Source organism: Corvus moneduloides, chromosome 4 (genome assembly GCF_009650955.1).
Source record: "Corvus moneduloides isolate bCorMon1 chromosome 4, bCorMon1.pri, whole genome shotgun sequence".
Taxonomy (NCBI): Eukaryota; Metazoa; Chordata; class Aves; order Passeriformes; family Corvidae; genus Corvus; species Corvus moneduloides.
The window spans coordinates 67,316,762-67,333,841 of record NC_045479.1 but is presented as its reverse complement, the minus strand read 5'-3'; the positions used below and the strand labels follow the sequence as shown (position 1 = coordinate 67,333,841).

Here is a 17,080-nt window from a genome sequence, read left to right as displayed (position 1 = left end):
GGAGACACATGGAAGCTGGCAAGTGCACGTGTAGCTTAAACGCTGGTGGTAGGTGGTCCATCTCACAGAATAGATTTTTTAATAAGGATCTGGTTTACTTTTACAAGCACAAAATCACCAGAGGCTGTCATTGCACAGCACAAATGGTATGTGTGGCCTGGCAAACCTCTGCAACCCCCTGCACATTTCTCCTGCCCACATCCCTGTGGGGTCCATGCACAGTGGGGCAGAGCCCCATATGTTATATTTTGTTTCTTTTTTGCATTTGGTTCATTTAAGGATTTTACACTATTTTCAGTGGTGATAGAAGTCAGAAACTGTTGTTAAGACTCCGGTTGAAAGATGGTTTATCCTTGGAGGAAGGAAATGGAGGTGATTAGCTTTCAGGCTCCACAAGCCCTTGGCAGACTTTTGTGGCTAAGGAGAAATGACAGCCAGGAAAAGACTGCCAGTAAATGAGTACATATTCTGAATTTCATGCCAGATGGTCACTCACTTAGGAGTGGCTTTAGCTTTTGTGATAGCAGTAATGCACCATTAAACCTTCTCCAGTGGTTTTGTTACAGTTTGCTTGAGAGACAGCAAGGAACTGAAGAGAAGACAGCAGGGCACTGGTTTCTGTTCTGCCATTTTTTCTGGATGAGGCTCTAACTTGCAAATAACTGTCATGGTAGTGATCTGGAGGTATTGTGGGTTGACAGCATTAAAAATCTTTACATCCATAGGAATATAATACACATAGAAATTAAAAACCCAGCCCACCTAAAGGAATGTCTTCATTTTTCTAAGAGCTGACTGCAGGGAATGGACCCTAGTCTTCATTTTCAGAAGATGAATCCAGTTTTCAGAAATAGGAAAGAACAAATCCAGCACTTGAGTAATTGTATTCCTGCTTCCACATGCAAATTCCTGACAAGAGCTGACCTAAGTATGTTAAACATAGAATTGGGATTGGCTATTCAGGCGCTCCTCTGCAAATGAATGTTGCCTTTTTATCTTATAATTTTAAATGTGTCGATCTCTCCAAGGAAAAGGCGTTTGAAATTTCTGTTGTGAACTAAGAAAGAGTGGATAACCTGGCTCAGACGAAAAGCCATGACCTCAAAAGGAGACCCTCCAAATTTTGAATTCTTCACCTCCTCATGCTAGACTCAAGTCAGAATATTATTTCATGAAAACAGGTTTGTTTTTTCTTTTTTAACATGAGCTTTTCCATTGACTAAGAATCCTGGCTTGAGTTTTGAAAGATCAAATGCTGTGCAGATTGGGCTCACTGCTAATTTAAACACAACATCTAAAAACTAATTATCCGGATCATCATTAAGGATAATAGCCTAGTCTGACCAGAAAACAATTAAGCATTCGGCATTCTCTTGTTGTTTTTAGTCTCTGCAAAAAGTGCCTATCACATATACTGACTCAGTGGGGAAGGTGTTCATTGCTGATTTACCAGCAAAATCTTTTTTTCCTTAGTGGAAGGGTAATGAAAGAAATACAAATCTGACAGCAGGAGCATCATGAAGTGATTTGGCAGACAGCTGTCCAGACAAAAAAAGCAGGAGAGGGAGGGTGAAGGGAGAGGAAGAAAAAATATTGAAATATAAAGACAAATTCACAGGAGGGGAAAAAAAAAAGGCAGAAATAATTTTTGTCTGAATAACTCAGCATGTTTTATTTTAAGGCTAAGAAACTGCACTGTGGACTTTATGGTGTTTACAGCTCTCAGAAAAGTAAAAATGCTTGCCAGGGCTACATCTGGAAGCATGCAGCACCCTGAATGCTGCTTGAAAACACAGGGAACTGGGGTGCTGAGCCTTGCACACATATGCCTGGTGAAATATTTTGACTTTCAGCACTGGTATGGTTCCAGTTGTTACTGGAGCTACTCTGTACAGGTGACTGACTCTGAAATTGGGTAGTCTCTTCTCGCATGGCACCAAAATGCTTGTCTTTAATGCTTCAAAGTCCTTACAATTTCAGGCTTTAGTCTGCAATGTCTATTATTCTTGACAGGGATTTTCTTTTGAAACAGAACTTGTGACTGGCTATCTTAACAGGATGGGCAACAGGAGTGAATGGCTTAATTATGTCTTTTCTAGGACTTCATTACATCTTTTACAGGTGGTGTGAAATCTAGAGGAAAGCTAGAAAAGAGAGACTGAAGGAAGGCCAACACAATCTATGTCAAGAGAAAATAAACAACTGAATACTTTTTTCTAGCTGGAAAATGCTAGATGACAAGTCAAATGATTTGTGAAACTATTTTTCCGAAGAACTGTGTTAAGAAAGATCTTATGTTTGAAAAACTATTGACAACTCTAGGGAAGATCATAGAATAATATTAACTAAAAGTATTGGTTCATCATCCTCCATAGGTTTTGCAAATTGGATGACATATGGATTTGCATACAGCTATATTGCCATTTTTTACATGTACTGGATGAGAAAGTCTCTAATCAGGACTTCCAATTTCCGTTGGACAGCTGCTCCAAACCCAAGATTTTGCAATATGAAACATTTGTATACCCTCTCTTATGTATATTCGATGTGTGCTGCATCCAATCTACTGCCTCAGACACGGATTTAGCCTTAGGTCAATGATCACCAGAGACTGGCTTCAAAGGGACAGGCTGACAGATGCTGTGCAAGAGGCCACAGACTGCTCTAGAAGTGTGACCGGAATCCCTCTGGATTTCTGGGAGGGAGTGAAATACCTGTACCACTTCCTCTGCTCTAACCACTTTTATAGATATGTCTTTCAGGCTACCTCATATCTTCATGTCCTTTGGACACACTTGAATTTAGGGTGGACTAAGAAACACACTGACCACAAACCAAAGGTACAGCAAAAAGACTGTCAGCCCTCCACCAGTGGGATAGGGCAGTCATATGATGCTTCAAAATATTTTGCCAGCCTTCAGACAGTTGTAGCTCTGAGAACTGCTGAACCAGAGGAGGTACTTTACAGAATTGCTTCTTTTTGTTTCTAGTCACTTCTGGGACTCATTTAGCTTTTAGCATCTACAACAACCTACCATTTGCTGGTTTCATTTGATGTACTCTTTTGTCTGATTGGAAGAGACAATGAATAATGATTTCCTTAACAGTTTGTGCTGCCCAAGGTTCTGTAGCTATTATTTTTCCCCTTCAGATGTCTCTTTTTCAGCCTGAAACTTATTTGCTTTTTGTTCTCCAAGTGATCAGACCCACATAACTGATGAAGGATACATTCCTGCTCTGCTAGCTGGTCCACAGTGGACAAAACCACTCCTACTAAAGAAATGGCTGAGGTTCTGCTCTGCAGAAACTATTCTCCTGTGGTGTGGGTAAGGATTTGCCCTTATATTCCCTACTATGAATACACAGATGAGTTATACACTGGAAGAGAAAAAGAGATAAAATGTAATTTCTTTAAATTCTTCTGTGCTCATGCATGTCCTATGGGATCTGACCATGCTCCCAACTGATGAGATTTAATGCCTTCACAAGAGAAGCAACCAGTTCCCCAGTGTAATTCTGATTGAAAAGAACACTGGATGAACTCTTGGCCTATTTATGAAACAGGCAAATGAGGTTCTGTGGACCTTCTGTCACTGCTAGCATAGTCTGCAATACAAAATAACTCTTATTGCTGTTGACACTGGTGCAGTGATTAAGGCCTCTGCTCAGTCTGAAAAAGCATCCTACATTGAGTCTCTGAAAAAACTTCCTGCACTGTCAAGACTTGATGCCTTTGGAAACCTGCAGCTGACCATGAAGAAATAAGAGATGCAGGGTCTTAGTCTATGTCAGTCTGGGCTTAAGACACCACTCACTTGTGATTATGAGTCATGTGGACTGGCTTGTTTTATTTGACCCAAAATAACTGGATCACAGAATCACAGAATCACAGAATCATTTAGGTTGGAAAATATCTTCAAGATCACCGAGTCCAACCTTTGACCAATCCCAGCCATGTCAGCCAGACCACAGCACTGAGTGCCACATCCAGTCATTTCTTTAATATGTCCAGGGATGATGACTCCACCACCTCCCTTCCTGGGGAGTCCATTCCAATGCTTAACAACCCTTTCTGTGAAGAAATTCCTCTTGATGTCCAACCTGAACCTCACTTAGCACAGCTTAAAGCCATTTTCTCTCAGCCTGTCACTGGTTGCTGGGGAGAAGAGGCTTCCCCTCATCTGGCTACAACCTCCTTTCAGGTATTTGTAGCTATATGGCCTCCTCTTCTCCAGGCTAAACACCCCCAGCTCCTTCAGGAGGAGTCCTTCATAGGACTTTCTCTGTAGACTCTTCACCATCTTCATTGCCCTTCTCTGGACATGCTCCAGCACCTCAATGTTGCAGTGAGGGGCCCAGAACTGGGCACAGGATTTGAGGTGTGGCCTCACCAGTGCCCAGTACCGAGGTCACTGCCCTGGTCCTGCTGACCACACTATTGCTGATACAAGCCAGGATTCCATTGGTTTCTTGACCATCTGGGCACCTGGCTCATGTTCAGCCACTGTCAACCAGCACCTCCAGGTCCACTTCCCCTGGGACATGTTCCAGCCACTCTTCCTCCAGCCTGTTGCACTGCAGGGGGTTGTCGTGACCCAAGTGCAGGACCTGTACTTGGCCTTATTGAACCTCATACCATTGACCTCAGTCCATTGATTCAGGCTGTCCAGATTCCTGTGCAGAGTCTTCCTACTCTCCAGCAGATCAGCACTCTTGCCTAACTTAGTGTCATCTGCAAACTGACTGAGGCTACACTTGATCGCCTGATCCAGGTCATTGATATTAAACAGGTCAGACCCCAATACTGAGCCTTGGGGAATCCCACTAGTGACTGGAAGTAAGATAAGGATTTATTTTTTTTATTTTAAATGTCTGGTGTTAAAATGAAAAATGTTATGCACACACAGCATGGCAGGAACACATATTCAGACACATTGGTGGTATCAGTTATGATTGATGTGAAAGCAGAGATCTGCGCTTAGTGTCATAAAATGTAGAAGTGTCATAAAATGTAGAAGTGTCATAAAATGCAAAGTTCAAAATAAATACTAAGATTTTTGGAAACCTCAGAGGCCCTCAGCATACACCATAACTAGAGGAAGTGGACAGCTGCCAGAGGTTTGAACTACAAGTGTTTTAAAGAGTGACTCGAACTAATGTGAATTCAGTAAAAATCATATGCCAGCTTGACCCCTAGGGTACAGTGACCAAGCTAAGACTTGCTTTATTGGAAAACTTACATAAGCAGTGGTTCTCTCACTGGAATTGCAGATGAACGACTCTCACCTGGGGGGGCTGCTGTGACTTACCTGTATGGAGACGCTGCTGTAGGAACCGCCTATGACTCCTGCAATGAGCAGTGGCAAATTCTCTTGGATGGCATACGAGCCGTCAGGGCACATGTACTCTGTTTCATCCACTTTAGTCAAAGATGCCCTGACGAACTCCAAAGACTGTTCTAAGGCATATGTATCCCTGGAACACGTGTCCAAGATGTGAACTCCAAGCTTAATTCCTGGCAGCAAGTAGTTGTCTTTGTTGATTTCATCAATAGCAAACAGCATGGCCTCCAAGCGCTGGATGCCTCGGTCTTCATTGATTCTCCCACATTCTTCTATCCCAGTGCCTTTTTCCTTGATTGGGAATAAGCCTCCTAAGACCAGGTCTCCTTCTATCTTAATTTCCTTCCTGACAAAGCTGTGGTCACTTAGGGAAAGGAAAATTCCTTTGGAAAATAAAGCTAGCGCAAGCACTTGGAGTCTGGTGAACATCTTCATTGGTCCTGTTTTAGCAGCTCTAAGAAACACTGGTGGGAGCAAAAGCACTCTTCAGTCCTTCTGATCCATTGCCAGATATGAAGTGCTGTCCCACAAGCCAGTGAAGAGCAAGCCAACAAGTCTTTCCACTGGACCTCTAAAGAAGAGATGGGAAGAATTAGAAAAGGCAAAAGGAGACAAAAAGATGTGAGATGCCTTAATCACACAACCATCCCTCCTTAAGAAAAACAAGACTCTTTTCCAAGAAAATTAAGGTAAGTAGATAAATAAGTAAGGGAGACATGAAAGAGGAAAATAAGAGACATGACAAGAAGGAGTCTCGTGTTTCATGCTTGCTCAGGGCATGAAAATGCTTGCAGCTGGGCTTTCTTTAATGTTAATCACAGTTTGGTGCTCGGATCAAAGGGAGAACACAGCAGTGATGTGTGTACTTAAGATGATTTTACTCTCACTAAGGTCAGGACAGTTTGCCAATGACCTGAAAAGGAGAGAAATCAAACCTCCAAGTGAAGATCACCTTGTAACAATTCTGTAAATAAATACACATACACAAAGTCTGTTTATGAAACATAAATGTCCATAGACTCCTTGTCAATGTATCTTCAAATTTATCAAAGGCTGCCTTGATCTCCCAATCCTGAAATAAACTATGTGGCAATAGTTAAACAGAACACTTTAATAATTTATTTCTGTACTTACCTTTTCCTTAACAGAGTATATACTACTAGAGTTGCAGGGTTATTTATAATTTAGAAACACTTAGCACAAAGAAATTGAAATAAGCAACAATTAAGATTTAACACTGAATAATGAATGAACATGCTTATTGCAAGGCAGTTGTTTATCCTAGTACAATTTCAATGTTGCTGTACCAAATTGTATGAAATTATAGCTTTTTATTCATATTTATTCCAACACTGTTCTCTCATAAATCATTAATGGGTCAGATTCACTGTTAAAGGTCTCTCTCTGCTATCCTAATAGTCTGAGCTGCAGACTGTCTCAGCAGAATTTTCCATTCAGAAATGTCAATAGAAAAAAGGCTTCCTCATCCCTAAATGATCTCTAAGTAAGCTAGTTTGTTTATCACCTGTGGTTTATTAAACAGGTCCAGAAAATATATTTTCTGGTAATGTTAAGTGAAGTAATGATGCTGAATGTATTCAGCAGTACTTTCTGTATCAGACTTAGTACTCTAGTTTACCAAACATTATTCACGTGTATACAGGGCATATAAAATAGTGGTACTATCCCATTAGAAATCATTATTAGACAAAAAGGTGACATTTGTCACATAAATGGCTGTGTGGTTAATAATTCAGTTGTGTTGACTTCCATTGTTTTCATCACTAATCCACCGTTTGGACAGAAGCAGGACTTGGGATATTTTTTAATGCAACATCCATTTTATTTACCATTGTTGCTCCTGTTGCCACTGTATCTCAGCAAACATTTGTCCTTACAACATTGGCAAAATATTAGTTTTCCCTGTCTTACATGTGGACGAAAAAGAGGTACAGAAAGATGAAATAAAATTCTCAGAAGATTCTAAATTCAGATTTTGATTTGCTCGGCACTCACAATCACTATCAAACACTGGAAAGGTCAACTGTGCCCTGAACCCCCTGGTTCCAACTGAGGCACTGATTCTGAAAAACTTCCTAAACAAGTTCTTCCAAGCTTGTTCCTGAGTGATTTAGCTAAGATCATCAGCACAACCAAGAATCAAACTTTGATCTTTCCCAGTGCTCCTCTGATACCTTAATCATAAACCTTCTGGCTTTTACATGAGTCTTTTATAAGGTCATATTAAAACAATCTGCTTTCAACAGCCCTTCAACACGACCAAGAACAACTGAGTTACCCAAAGAAAAGGCTTTAAAATGTGGCTCTCTAGAAGGTTTTTTAAAACTGTCCTGGGACATACCTAGAGCTACAGTGGATTTCCCTCAACAGCAGGGAGGATGTTCTCATCTCCCTGACTCTTTCATAGGTGCTGGTTTCTGTAAATGGCATTGCCTTTCACCTTGCATCTCCTCCGTGTCTCAGGAATCTGTGTGTCTCTGATACATCAGCAAGAAAGGACAGAAAGGTACTGAAAATTATTTCAACACTGCACATGGACAACTGATTTCCCCAGCAAAGAATGCAAAGGATTTCTATGTTCTGTCACTTAAGCTTGTTAAGCGGTACTGCTGAGGGAAACCGGAATCAGTGATGGCACAGCAAGGGATCAGTCCCTGCAGAAGTCACGGGGCGATCAGAGGAAGTGAGGGTTGGGAACAGGCATGACCATTACGCTGTTTCTTCCTTGCCACTTTGTGTTGACAACACTGGTCAAGTTGTTGAAGGTGTCTAGGGATATGAAAGGAGGAGGTGCTGGGAACCCCATTTGGGTTGGAGAACACAGATGACTCATCCCCACAATCCTGCTCTATCTGGGGACACTGCTTGGTAAGGGGTGTCCATGGGTGGGGGCCACCCACTCATGCCAATTGTTTTACCCTCCCCAGGGCAATGCCTGTGAAGTCTTGAGCTTGTCACAGGGGCTTTGAGACTGCAGGGAGACACCATGGATGCAGAGTCCTGCTCCCCAGGAAAAACATCCTATTTTATGTGTTCAAATGCTCTCTTCATAAATGGAAGACAGTAAACAAAAACAGAGCTTAAGGTATCAAACAGGGCTTTTCTCCTTCATCAGACTGTGCATTGCTGCCTGTGTAGTGGCATTGCAACGTCCTGCTGAGGACCAGGGATGCTGAGCAGAGGGTGGGAGTGAAGCCATTAATGCATAGGGTGATTTGTCAGGGGAGGTTTCCCTTCCGGGCTGTGAGGGATGGATGCCTCCAGGGTTTCTCAGCAGTGGGACTCCTGAGGGAAGCTGTGAGACAGATTTGGGTGGTCAGTGAGCAGTGTCACTACAGTGACACTGAACAGACATCTTGGTATGGTGAAGACTATTTTAAAGCAGATCACAGAGATGGGCTTGCAGCTCAGTTCCTCTCCTGTTGTCTCTGGTGTGCACCTCCCACATGCTTTCTCTGCAGCTTGCCTAACTCAGGACTATATATACAAACATTTCATACCTATTCCAGGCTGATACAGCCCATATTCTTCCTCTTAAACATGGTGAAGATACCACTGATCATATCCTTCCTGAAGTGATTTCACTATATTGACCACTCCAATTGGCTTTTGCAGTACCATCTTCTACTAAAAGCATGTTTCTGGGGTATTTCAAAAAGAAGTCTGTGCTGATCAAGCAGAAGTTCTTTTATATTTTGTTTATATTTAAAATTTTAACATCAGCTACAGGCAGGGTTGTGTTGTTCTAGGTGTTAGTACTTAGTACTGTTAGTACTTAAAATATGTGCATTCCTGCCCTATAGCCCTTGGATCCCTGGTGGAAATAGAAGTAGAGTCTGGGTGTAGAAGCAATGTAAATATCAATATGAAAAATAAACAGGCTGAAGGAGAAAAGTTTCCATGTCTGCATCAGAGGGTTTCTGCCAGCTTTGCTCTATCTGAACTTTAGCCAGAAACACACAGCTTGTGAAAAATCTTCAGTTGGCACTCCAGAGCCCCTTCTCTTTCCACCACCAAAAGTCCACAGGGGGAAGCTACACCTGCCCTTGGGGGATACTGTCAGCACTTCCCTTAGTGAAAGTAACTCACTTGTGTATAATAGCAGCCGTGCTGCTCTCATTGAAAACCTACTTGCCTATAGGTCTGAATCATCAGTTTTGGTGGATTATTTATCTGTCTGTGAAAAGTTGATTGCACAAATTTACTGTTTCTTGGTGTAAGTTTGCTTATTTAGTAAGGATGGACACATCCTTGCTTCTATGAAAGCAACTAAAATGAGAAAGAATGTCTGGGGTTTCTGTGTTCATTATCCCACTGATATCATCTCCAAAACTAAATCTGTCTTTCAGGGCTATATTCACATGGCAGCTCTGGTCCTCTGCAGGCCTTCTCTCTGCAGCTCACGGAGTAGGTCTACTCGTGCTGTTGGTTTAGAGACGAATTCTTATCAGACTAAGCATTTTCAGTCTGTTTTTCTATAGGTGTCAAACTCCAAAGAGAATTGCAGTTGAATCTTTCATTTAGCCAAATGACTTATAAATTGAACCTCATTGCTCATACATCAATGACAATTTTGTTCATGCCCTCCATCATACCAGTACCAATGCTTGGCAATCCAGCACCCAGCAGCCATGCATTTTCTAGTTTTCCAGTTATAAGGATGGAATGGAAAGCCTTACTGAGAGCTGAGGCACTTCAGATTGCCTAGCTATTTTTCAACACCATTAACTAATGAATGGGACAATCTACATGACTGGGCTAAAACTCTGGAGAGGTTTCCTCTCTTCCCTACCATGTACTATATCCTAAATTTCCCACATTTGTTCCCCTTCACAGTGTTTTGCAGGGCTCATCTCTTTATGCAGCTTCCTGACAAAGAAGAGCTGACATGGGTGCCGGGGAAGATTATGTATAGCTTTGTTGTGGGTGGCTCCCCCTTGGCAGTTGAGGATTTATACTGCATTATTCAGAACTATAATGTGTTACTGTGGTGCCTGGAGCCATATGTCAGCTCGGTATCACCTGCTGTCCTTTGTAAACTTTCTTTGGAGGAGAACCATGCTCAGTGTAAGGTCACAGAGGAGGTTCCCACCACACCTGTGCTCTTGTGGCATTTAACAAATACTGAAGCTAATAGTTTCATCAATAGATTTTTCTCAAAGGTCACCCATCAGAGAAGTATCTTTCCCCAAGCCCTTGCTGTGCCCTCCAGATTTCATCTTAGGGAAGCGAATTTCTAAAACAATTCCAATTTCATCTCAAAATTCTGGTGCATCTTTCAAGACTGACACAAGAAGCTGAATGCAAAGATTTCTTTCTCTCAGAGATCATGGAGAACTTGCACAGTAGCATAGATCATCCAACACATTCATCACATTTATATGTGCCCTAGCAGAACTTGACCTTAATGCCTGATGAGAACTACACTGAAATATAGCATGTGTTATTTAATCAGAAAGAAAGTGATAGACAAGCTTGAGTCTCCTTGCCAATTATAATTAGAGACGTCGTCACCTCTGGAAGAGAAATATTTGTAAAGTAACCCAAACCTTGCAGTGACAGACCTGTGCCAAGCACACAAATTGTTCACATCCTGATGTGAACAATGGCTGAAATCGGGTAGCTTAAATCAGGACATAAAAGAAAACAAAGAAACAAACAAACCCGGGAAAAGTTGCAGAAAATGTGGTGAGGTGGAGAAAACAAATAAATTTCTACTATGGAAATGGAGAAGTTCCTTCATGAAATGTTAATCAGTTGCTGACATATAATTTTGCTGAAAATTAATCAAAGTGCTTTAAATTTCAATTGTTTGCTGTTGTATCTCAGATTTTTTTTCTTTCCTTATGAAAAATGACAAAAATGGCTTTCCAAGTAAGTGATTTTGTGAATTTCATTTAATTTTGAAAACCCATACAGGAAAAACATTAATTAATGCAATTACCAGCAGCATGAGGCTACAAACCATACAAGTTCATGCCATGCCTACTATACTGTAAAAGAGCTTGAAAAACCCTAAAAATTTATGAGAAATTTCAGTATAAAGACATATAAAGCAAGAGATTATATGTCAGTGTAGAAGTAAATCACCAGTCCTAAAATAAAAACTTATATTCTGTTACTTTAGGACAAGAAGAGAAATTCAGAACACTGTGTTACTGTTTGTACTGTGTGAGCATCAACATCTGATGCTTTATGTTTTCTACAATGTCAACATACAGCAGATGCCCAGCCCTCTCCTCAGAGATCTATGATATCCTGTTTCAGAAAAAAAAATTAAAATATTAATCAGGCAGGAAAACAGATGTCTCTTGCGTATTACTCTTTAAGTTTCCAGATATTAGATAACTAAATTTTAGATTAGAACTAGATGTATTAATTTAGCCTGGGGAGGAACAAGGAGCTCCTGAAGATCACCGGACCTTAATATGGTGTGGAAATATGGGTCTTTGTTACTTGTTAAAATACATGAGAGCATTTGGCACCGGCTCAGTCCTTCCAAAGTGAGCTCGGTCTCAGGAGAGGGAGTTACAATGAGCAGACCACCAGAGGCAGAGCTCTGGGTGAGGCCAGGCAGGCTCCCAACTCGTTAGGGTTTCTCCCTGCTCTGACAATAAGTATATCCAAGTGCACTGAGAAGTCCAGCTGTGAGCCCGAGGCTTTGTGCCATCTGGACAGTTTGTGGTGTAATGATCTTGATGTAATGCAGGGTTAGACCTTTGAAAGTCCCACCATCTTTCCTTCTGTCTTCTTTGGATTGAACTGAATCTTACTGCTTTTTGTCCATCTGCTTATTTCTTCCAGGCATTGGTGACAGCTGAAAGCCCACCAGCAGTGACTGCAATGAACAGGCAAGTGCTGTGTGCTTATTGATTGTATGGTAGTTGACTTTAGTCTCAGCCTTCACGTGTGGTCCCATAAAGACATGGAAAAGGAAAAATGGGAGTATAAAGCCTTCGGGGACAAAGGAACAGCTGGCTTCTGTGACCTGTGGATGTCACAGCAATTATTCCTGCTTAGGTGGTGTGGGAACACCAGCACCAGGCTAAGGTCAGCAATGTCAAATGTTGGGTGAGAGAGGTGATGGCATAAGTGTGGAGTAGTCTTGCTCAAAGTAAACCATGATGTTTTCAGTGTCATGTCCTGGGATGAAATATTTAGCTAAGAGAAGCTTTAAAACTTGTGCTTAATGCAAGTGAGGCTTAACTAAGTGAAGTTAACACCATCCAAAGCACAGCCCCCTAAGGAGTATCTGTGCATTTAGTCTTTAGACACGTATTTAACCTCTCCCTCTTAATTGATTCTTAAGCATCTATTTTTTTCTGCCCACACAGAGATCATTGCTGCTTTGTGCTCCTAATCACTTCTCAGCTCTCTGCAATGCCTGCAGGGTTTTTCTTGAGGCTGGATCTCCCCGTGAATCTGTGTTCCAGCCGAGGTGCTCTGCCTGGGCATTCTGGGCTCACTCCAGAGTGAGCTGCCAGATTTCAATCTTGCCATTCTGCCAAGATGTTTCCCTCACACTGTGGCAATACAGAAAATATGGCTGAGCCTTTGCATATGTGGAGGGCAGAGAGTCCTTTGTCATTATTGTTTGTGTTGAGGCTCAGTCTGGCTGGCAGCACAGCCAGCCTCAGAGTCACACCAGACTCACAGAGCAGCAGAGTGTGCACCCTTTCTTGTCTCTGTCTGTATATGGGGTGACTTCTGCTGCCACCCAGCCTGCTCTGATGGCATGCAATCCTGGCTTAGACCCCAATAGCAGCATTCAAACCTGGCTTGGTGCTGTCCACATTACTGGTTAGGATAGGAGAAACTGAAATAGCAAAGCTGATGACCAGCAGTGGGCAAAGTCCCCTCTGTGGCTGCTTCTCCCCACCCTGATTTAGTGGTAAGTCAAATAAAAACCTTACCAGGCTGGTGCTCCCTGTCTGGTCTGAGCTGTATCTCCCAGTTTGCCACAGCAGTACCAAACACTCAGCTGGAAATTTTCCAAGTTAAGATGGCTCTTCCCATTTGCTGATCGAGGCAATATTTCTGCCTCTGACATATTCACTGCAAGCACCTCAGAGCAGGAGCTGCTGCCTTGCCTGTGGCTGTGGAAGGCTGAACTCTTGTCTCATCACCACTGCCGGTTCAGTGATGAGATTCCATATGCCTAACTTGCTCAGTAACATATCGCAACATTTTAGGCAATTTTGACCTCCTCCAGGAGTATCTCCTGCCTATTCTGGTCTAAAAAAGACACTGGGACCCCCCCAAAGGCATGAAATTATTTCCAATGAACATGTAGGTGCTTGCTTTGGGGAGACTGGTTCACCTAGCATTCACAATCTGAGGTCAAGGTAGGTGCCTGATTACAGACAGGGTTTCACCTACTGGTCCCTTGTTTTGTCGTGCTCCTGGTAACAAAAAGCATTAGAAAGGGATCAAAACATGGAATGAATGTTCAGGTTTTTAAAGAAAGAACTGTTTAGCAGTGGATTGTAGATTTTTGATGTTTAGTTGTTTTCTTTTTCTTTTTCTCTTTTTTGTTTTTTTGAACATAAAAAGATTAAAGATTTAACATCAGTAGCCTCTGTTGAAACGATCCTTCCCTCCTCCACCTCCGTCTACGCCCTCCCCCCCAGAGCCCAGACGGGTAACTCTTCCGTCACATGAATGTTACCTCCAGGCTGCAGCATTCAGCCGAGTGTGAAATCACAATTAACGGAGGAAGTGTTTTGTAAGTGAGCAGAGACGGCCACAAATTACATCCTCCTATTAGCTGATTTTAGAACAACACTGTTGAACAGCTTCATGATTACTGGGCTGTGGCGTGTATTAAAAAAACATTAATAAAACATAATTGATTGTGAATTCTGCTTACTGCCTTTATAGTTTTAATCACAAAAGTCTGAGAAGTTTGTTGGAAACAAAAGCTGCCCTCAGCTATTTATGGGAACTGGATTGTACTAAAAATTTTACAGAACTTTATTTGCAGCTGTTGTAAATCAGTAAACTACTGAAGCCTATGGAGTTTTCTGACTGATTGCCTTTGCCTTTTTCTTTTCCAGTCAGCAAAGAAAGGCACAAGACTGACTTACCTCCACCAGCAAGTACCCCTGAAGTGGGAACAATATCCTCGGTCTCTCAGACCTGCCATGCACTAGGCATGTCCTAAGATGCAAGTAATGTCACCAATAGGGAGCAGGAGCTGGTGGCTTCTATTTACTGAGAAACAGGCAAATACAGAGCTATACTTCAAAACCACTCACATTTATGTCTTTCTTTTGGGCCCCGGATTGTTTTCAAAGCTTAAATCATGTATTCTTACGGGAACCTGGAATGTTAATTCTGATTCATGACCCTGTCTGGGCTCATGGAGGGACAAGGTATGTCACAAAAGTTTATGGCTACATTATGAAACTTGGATGCCCTGCTATGAATTTATGGACTTTAAAAAGGCTGCTCACAATCAGTCAAATGTGGGACTTTGAAAGAATTTGAAACCCAGCCAGTGACACAAATGGACTGCTCTTCTTCATCAGGTATCTAAATCTCACTCTCAGGCTGAGAATTCCCAAAACACTTCAGACACTGCCTGAACTTGATCAAGGTGATGCTTAACTCCACACATAAGCCAAATTTAGTCAGAGGAAGATGGACCTCTGCCAAAATCCTCAGGGAAATAGGCTCAGGGAGGTGGGCAGGATCTTGCCCTAGCTGTAACTATTTAAGCAGTTTCCTCACCCCACAGAGAGGTGGCATGAAGTGAGGAATAAACCTTACAAGTTCTGAATCTCTCCTGCTGTGACCACTAAAAATGCTAGTGCTAGGAGTGTTGAAAAATCTTAGAAGTGCATCTAAAATTAGGTAATATAATGCCTGCATTATTTATTGACTTTTTTTCAGCCTGTGCCCTGGAAAATAAACTTGTATAAACAGTGGGAGTAGATTGCTGAAAAGCATTTCCTGTTAAAGAGCTAGCGGCAAGGGTTATTTTCAATGAAAATAAACCAGAGAAAGCAAATTTTTCTTGTTTCTGCAAAGATTTATCTCATGAAGGCAGCAACAGACATGCCTTGTCTTGACCAAGGGAGTGACTTCTACTGCTAAGAAATGAAATGTATGTCAGTTACCACTCAGGCTCATCTCAGTTTAGTACTCAGCTCTTTGCAGAGGCATCCTGGAACAAACAACTCCAACCTGCACCAAGCTTCTCTTCTTCCCATACCACCTGTCCCTCCCTCACACCTGATGTAAACTGCTTGCTTGGCTCCTTTCATGCAGCTCCACAGCAGTGTATGTACAGGCAGACATATATTTTTATGAGAAGAGCCAGAACCTCACACCCCCGACACATTCACTGCATTCTCTCACTCTAAATGGCCATTGCTATGGCAACAACAGCTTAACTCAAAATTTAGAGAGGCATTTAGCACAAGTTATGAAAGAAGAGATGCGACACTGGGTAAAGCCATGCATGGTTTCATGGTCCACTGTGGCTCTATTCACCGATTGCTTCAGGACACCCTGGGGACCTTGCCACTTGTAGTCTGTCACCTTCTGCCCAGCATGGTGCAGGAAACAGCTTTCTCTAACACTGGCTTTGTCTTTATTCTTTTCTGTGCTGACAGTAAATGGCTTTTCAGCCATCTGATCGGCCACAGAACTGAATTTGCAGTCCAACCAGCCTGGTCCTCAAAACCTCTGCCAGAATAATTCATGGCCTGGTAGTGTGAGCAGGGAATTCCTTGCTAATGAAGGGAAAGAAAGACACAGGCCCTATTTAGAGTAATCTGGAACAGTGCTAGTGTTCTGCATCAGCATATCTGGCGGCAGATGAAGGCCCAGCTGAGTTGTAGGATAAAGCATAGTGCATGTCTGTGACACTTCTCCTTGCAAGGAGTTGCTTTTTGGTGCCAAATCTCAGGCATAGTGACAAAGTAGAGGAAAGACAAGCATGAATAACCTCAACGATTCCTAGTGAATCCATGTCTTTCTAAAACCTGTGCAAACTTTGTCCTGTGTTCTTACTTATGGCCACATTTTATATAAGCCAAGATGAAAGGTCTACAAGGAGAGGGATTTTTTGAAGGGCATGAGAGGGAGTAGATTTACAAAAGATCTAGAGAAGAAATTCTTCGCCATGAGGGTGAAGAGACACTGGAGCAGGTTGCCCACAGCAGTTGTGGACTCCCCATTGCTAGAAGTGTTCAAGGCCAGGTTGGATGGGGCTTGCTAGGGGGGTTGGAACTAAATGGTCTTTAAGGCCTCTTCCAACACAAATCATTCTATGGTTATTCTGTGACGATGATCCTTTGCTTTGGAAAAAGCACAAATTGGCAAACACTATTCAGAGAAAGTTCATGTCTAATTTTAGACATCTAAAGTGAGGTTCCTTCTTTGGGACCCAAAGCTAGGCAGGATGAGCCTAGGTCTTAACTGTGCTCCTTTCATTCCTCACTAGAGGCAGACAAAGGGTTTTGGTCAAGGAAGAGTTAAAAATGCTTTGCATGGATGTTTGCATAGAGGCTTATTATTTCTTGGAAGGTACAGTCCACAGTAAGGATGTACTCCTGCCTCACTCCAGGAGGAGTTAGATCTGATTTATTTTGGGACAATCAGGACTGGATATTCTTTCTGTGTGGCCTGTGTGCCTTCTAATAACAAGCTCTCTTGTTATTACAGTTCTCATTGCAATCTAAGATTAATACTTGTATCCCAAATTTCAC

At 42.1% G+C, this 17,080-nt stretch overlaps 1 protein-coding gene across 7 annotated transcripts in view; it reads right to left on the bottom strand.

Annotated features, from left to right (window-relative positions):
• The window catches only part of GRM3 (glutamate metabotropic receptor 3), a 101,812-nt gene that overhangs the window by 38,862 nt on the left and 45,870 nt on the right, over positions 1 to 17,080 (bottom strand). For 4 of the 7 annotated variants that reach the window (XM_032105422.1, XM_032105421.1, XM_032105424.1 and 1 more), the window contains one exon: positions 5,310 to 5,913. The exons of 2 other annotated variants lie outside the window; for them this stretch is intronic. In XM_032105422.1, the coding sequence (XP_031961313.1) occupies positions 5,310 to 5,777 (468 nt within the window). In that variant the 5' untranslated portion in view covers positions 5,778 to 5,913. Of the gene's footprint in view, positions 1 to 5,309; positions 5,914 to 13,276; positions 13,299 to 17,080 lie in introns of those variants that run through there. One more of the 7 variants, XM_032105425.1, reaches the window with a different exon arrangement.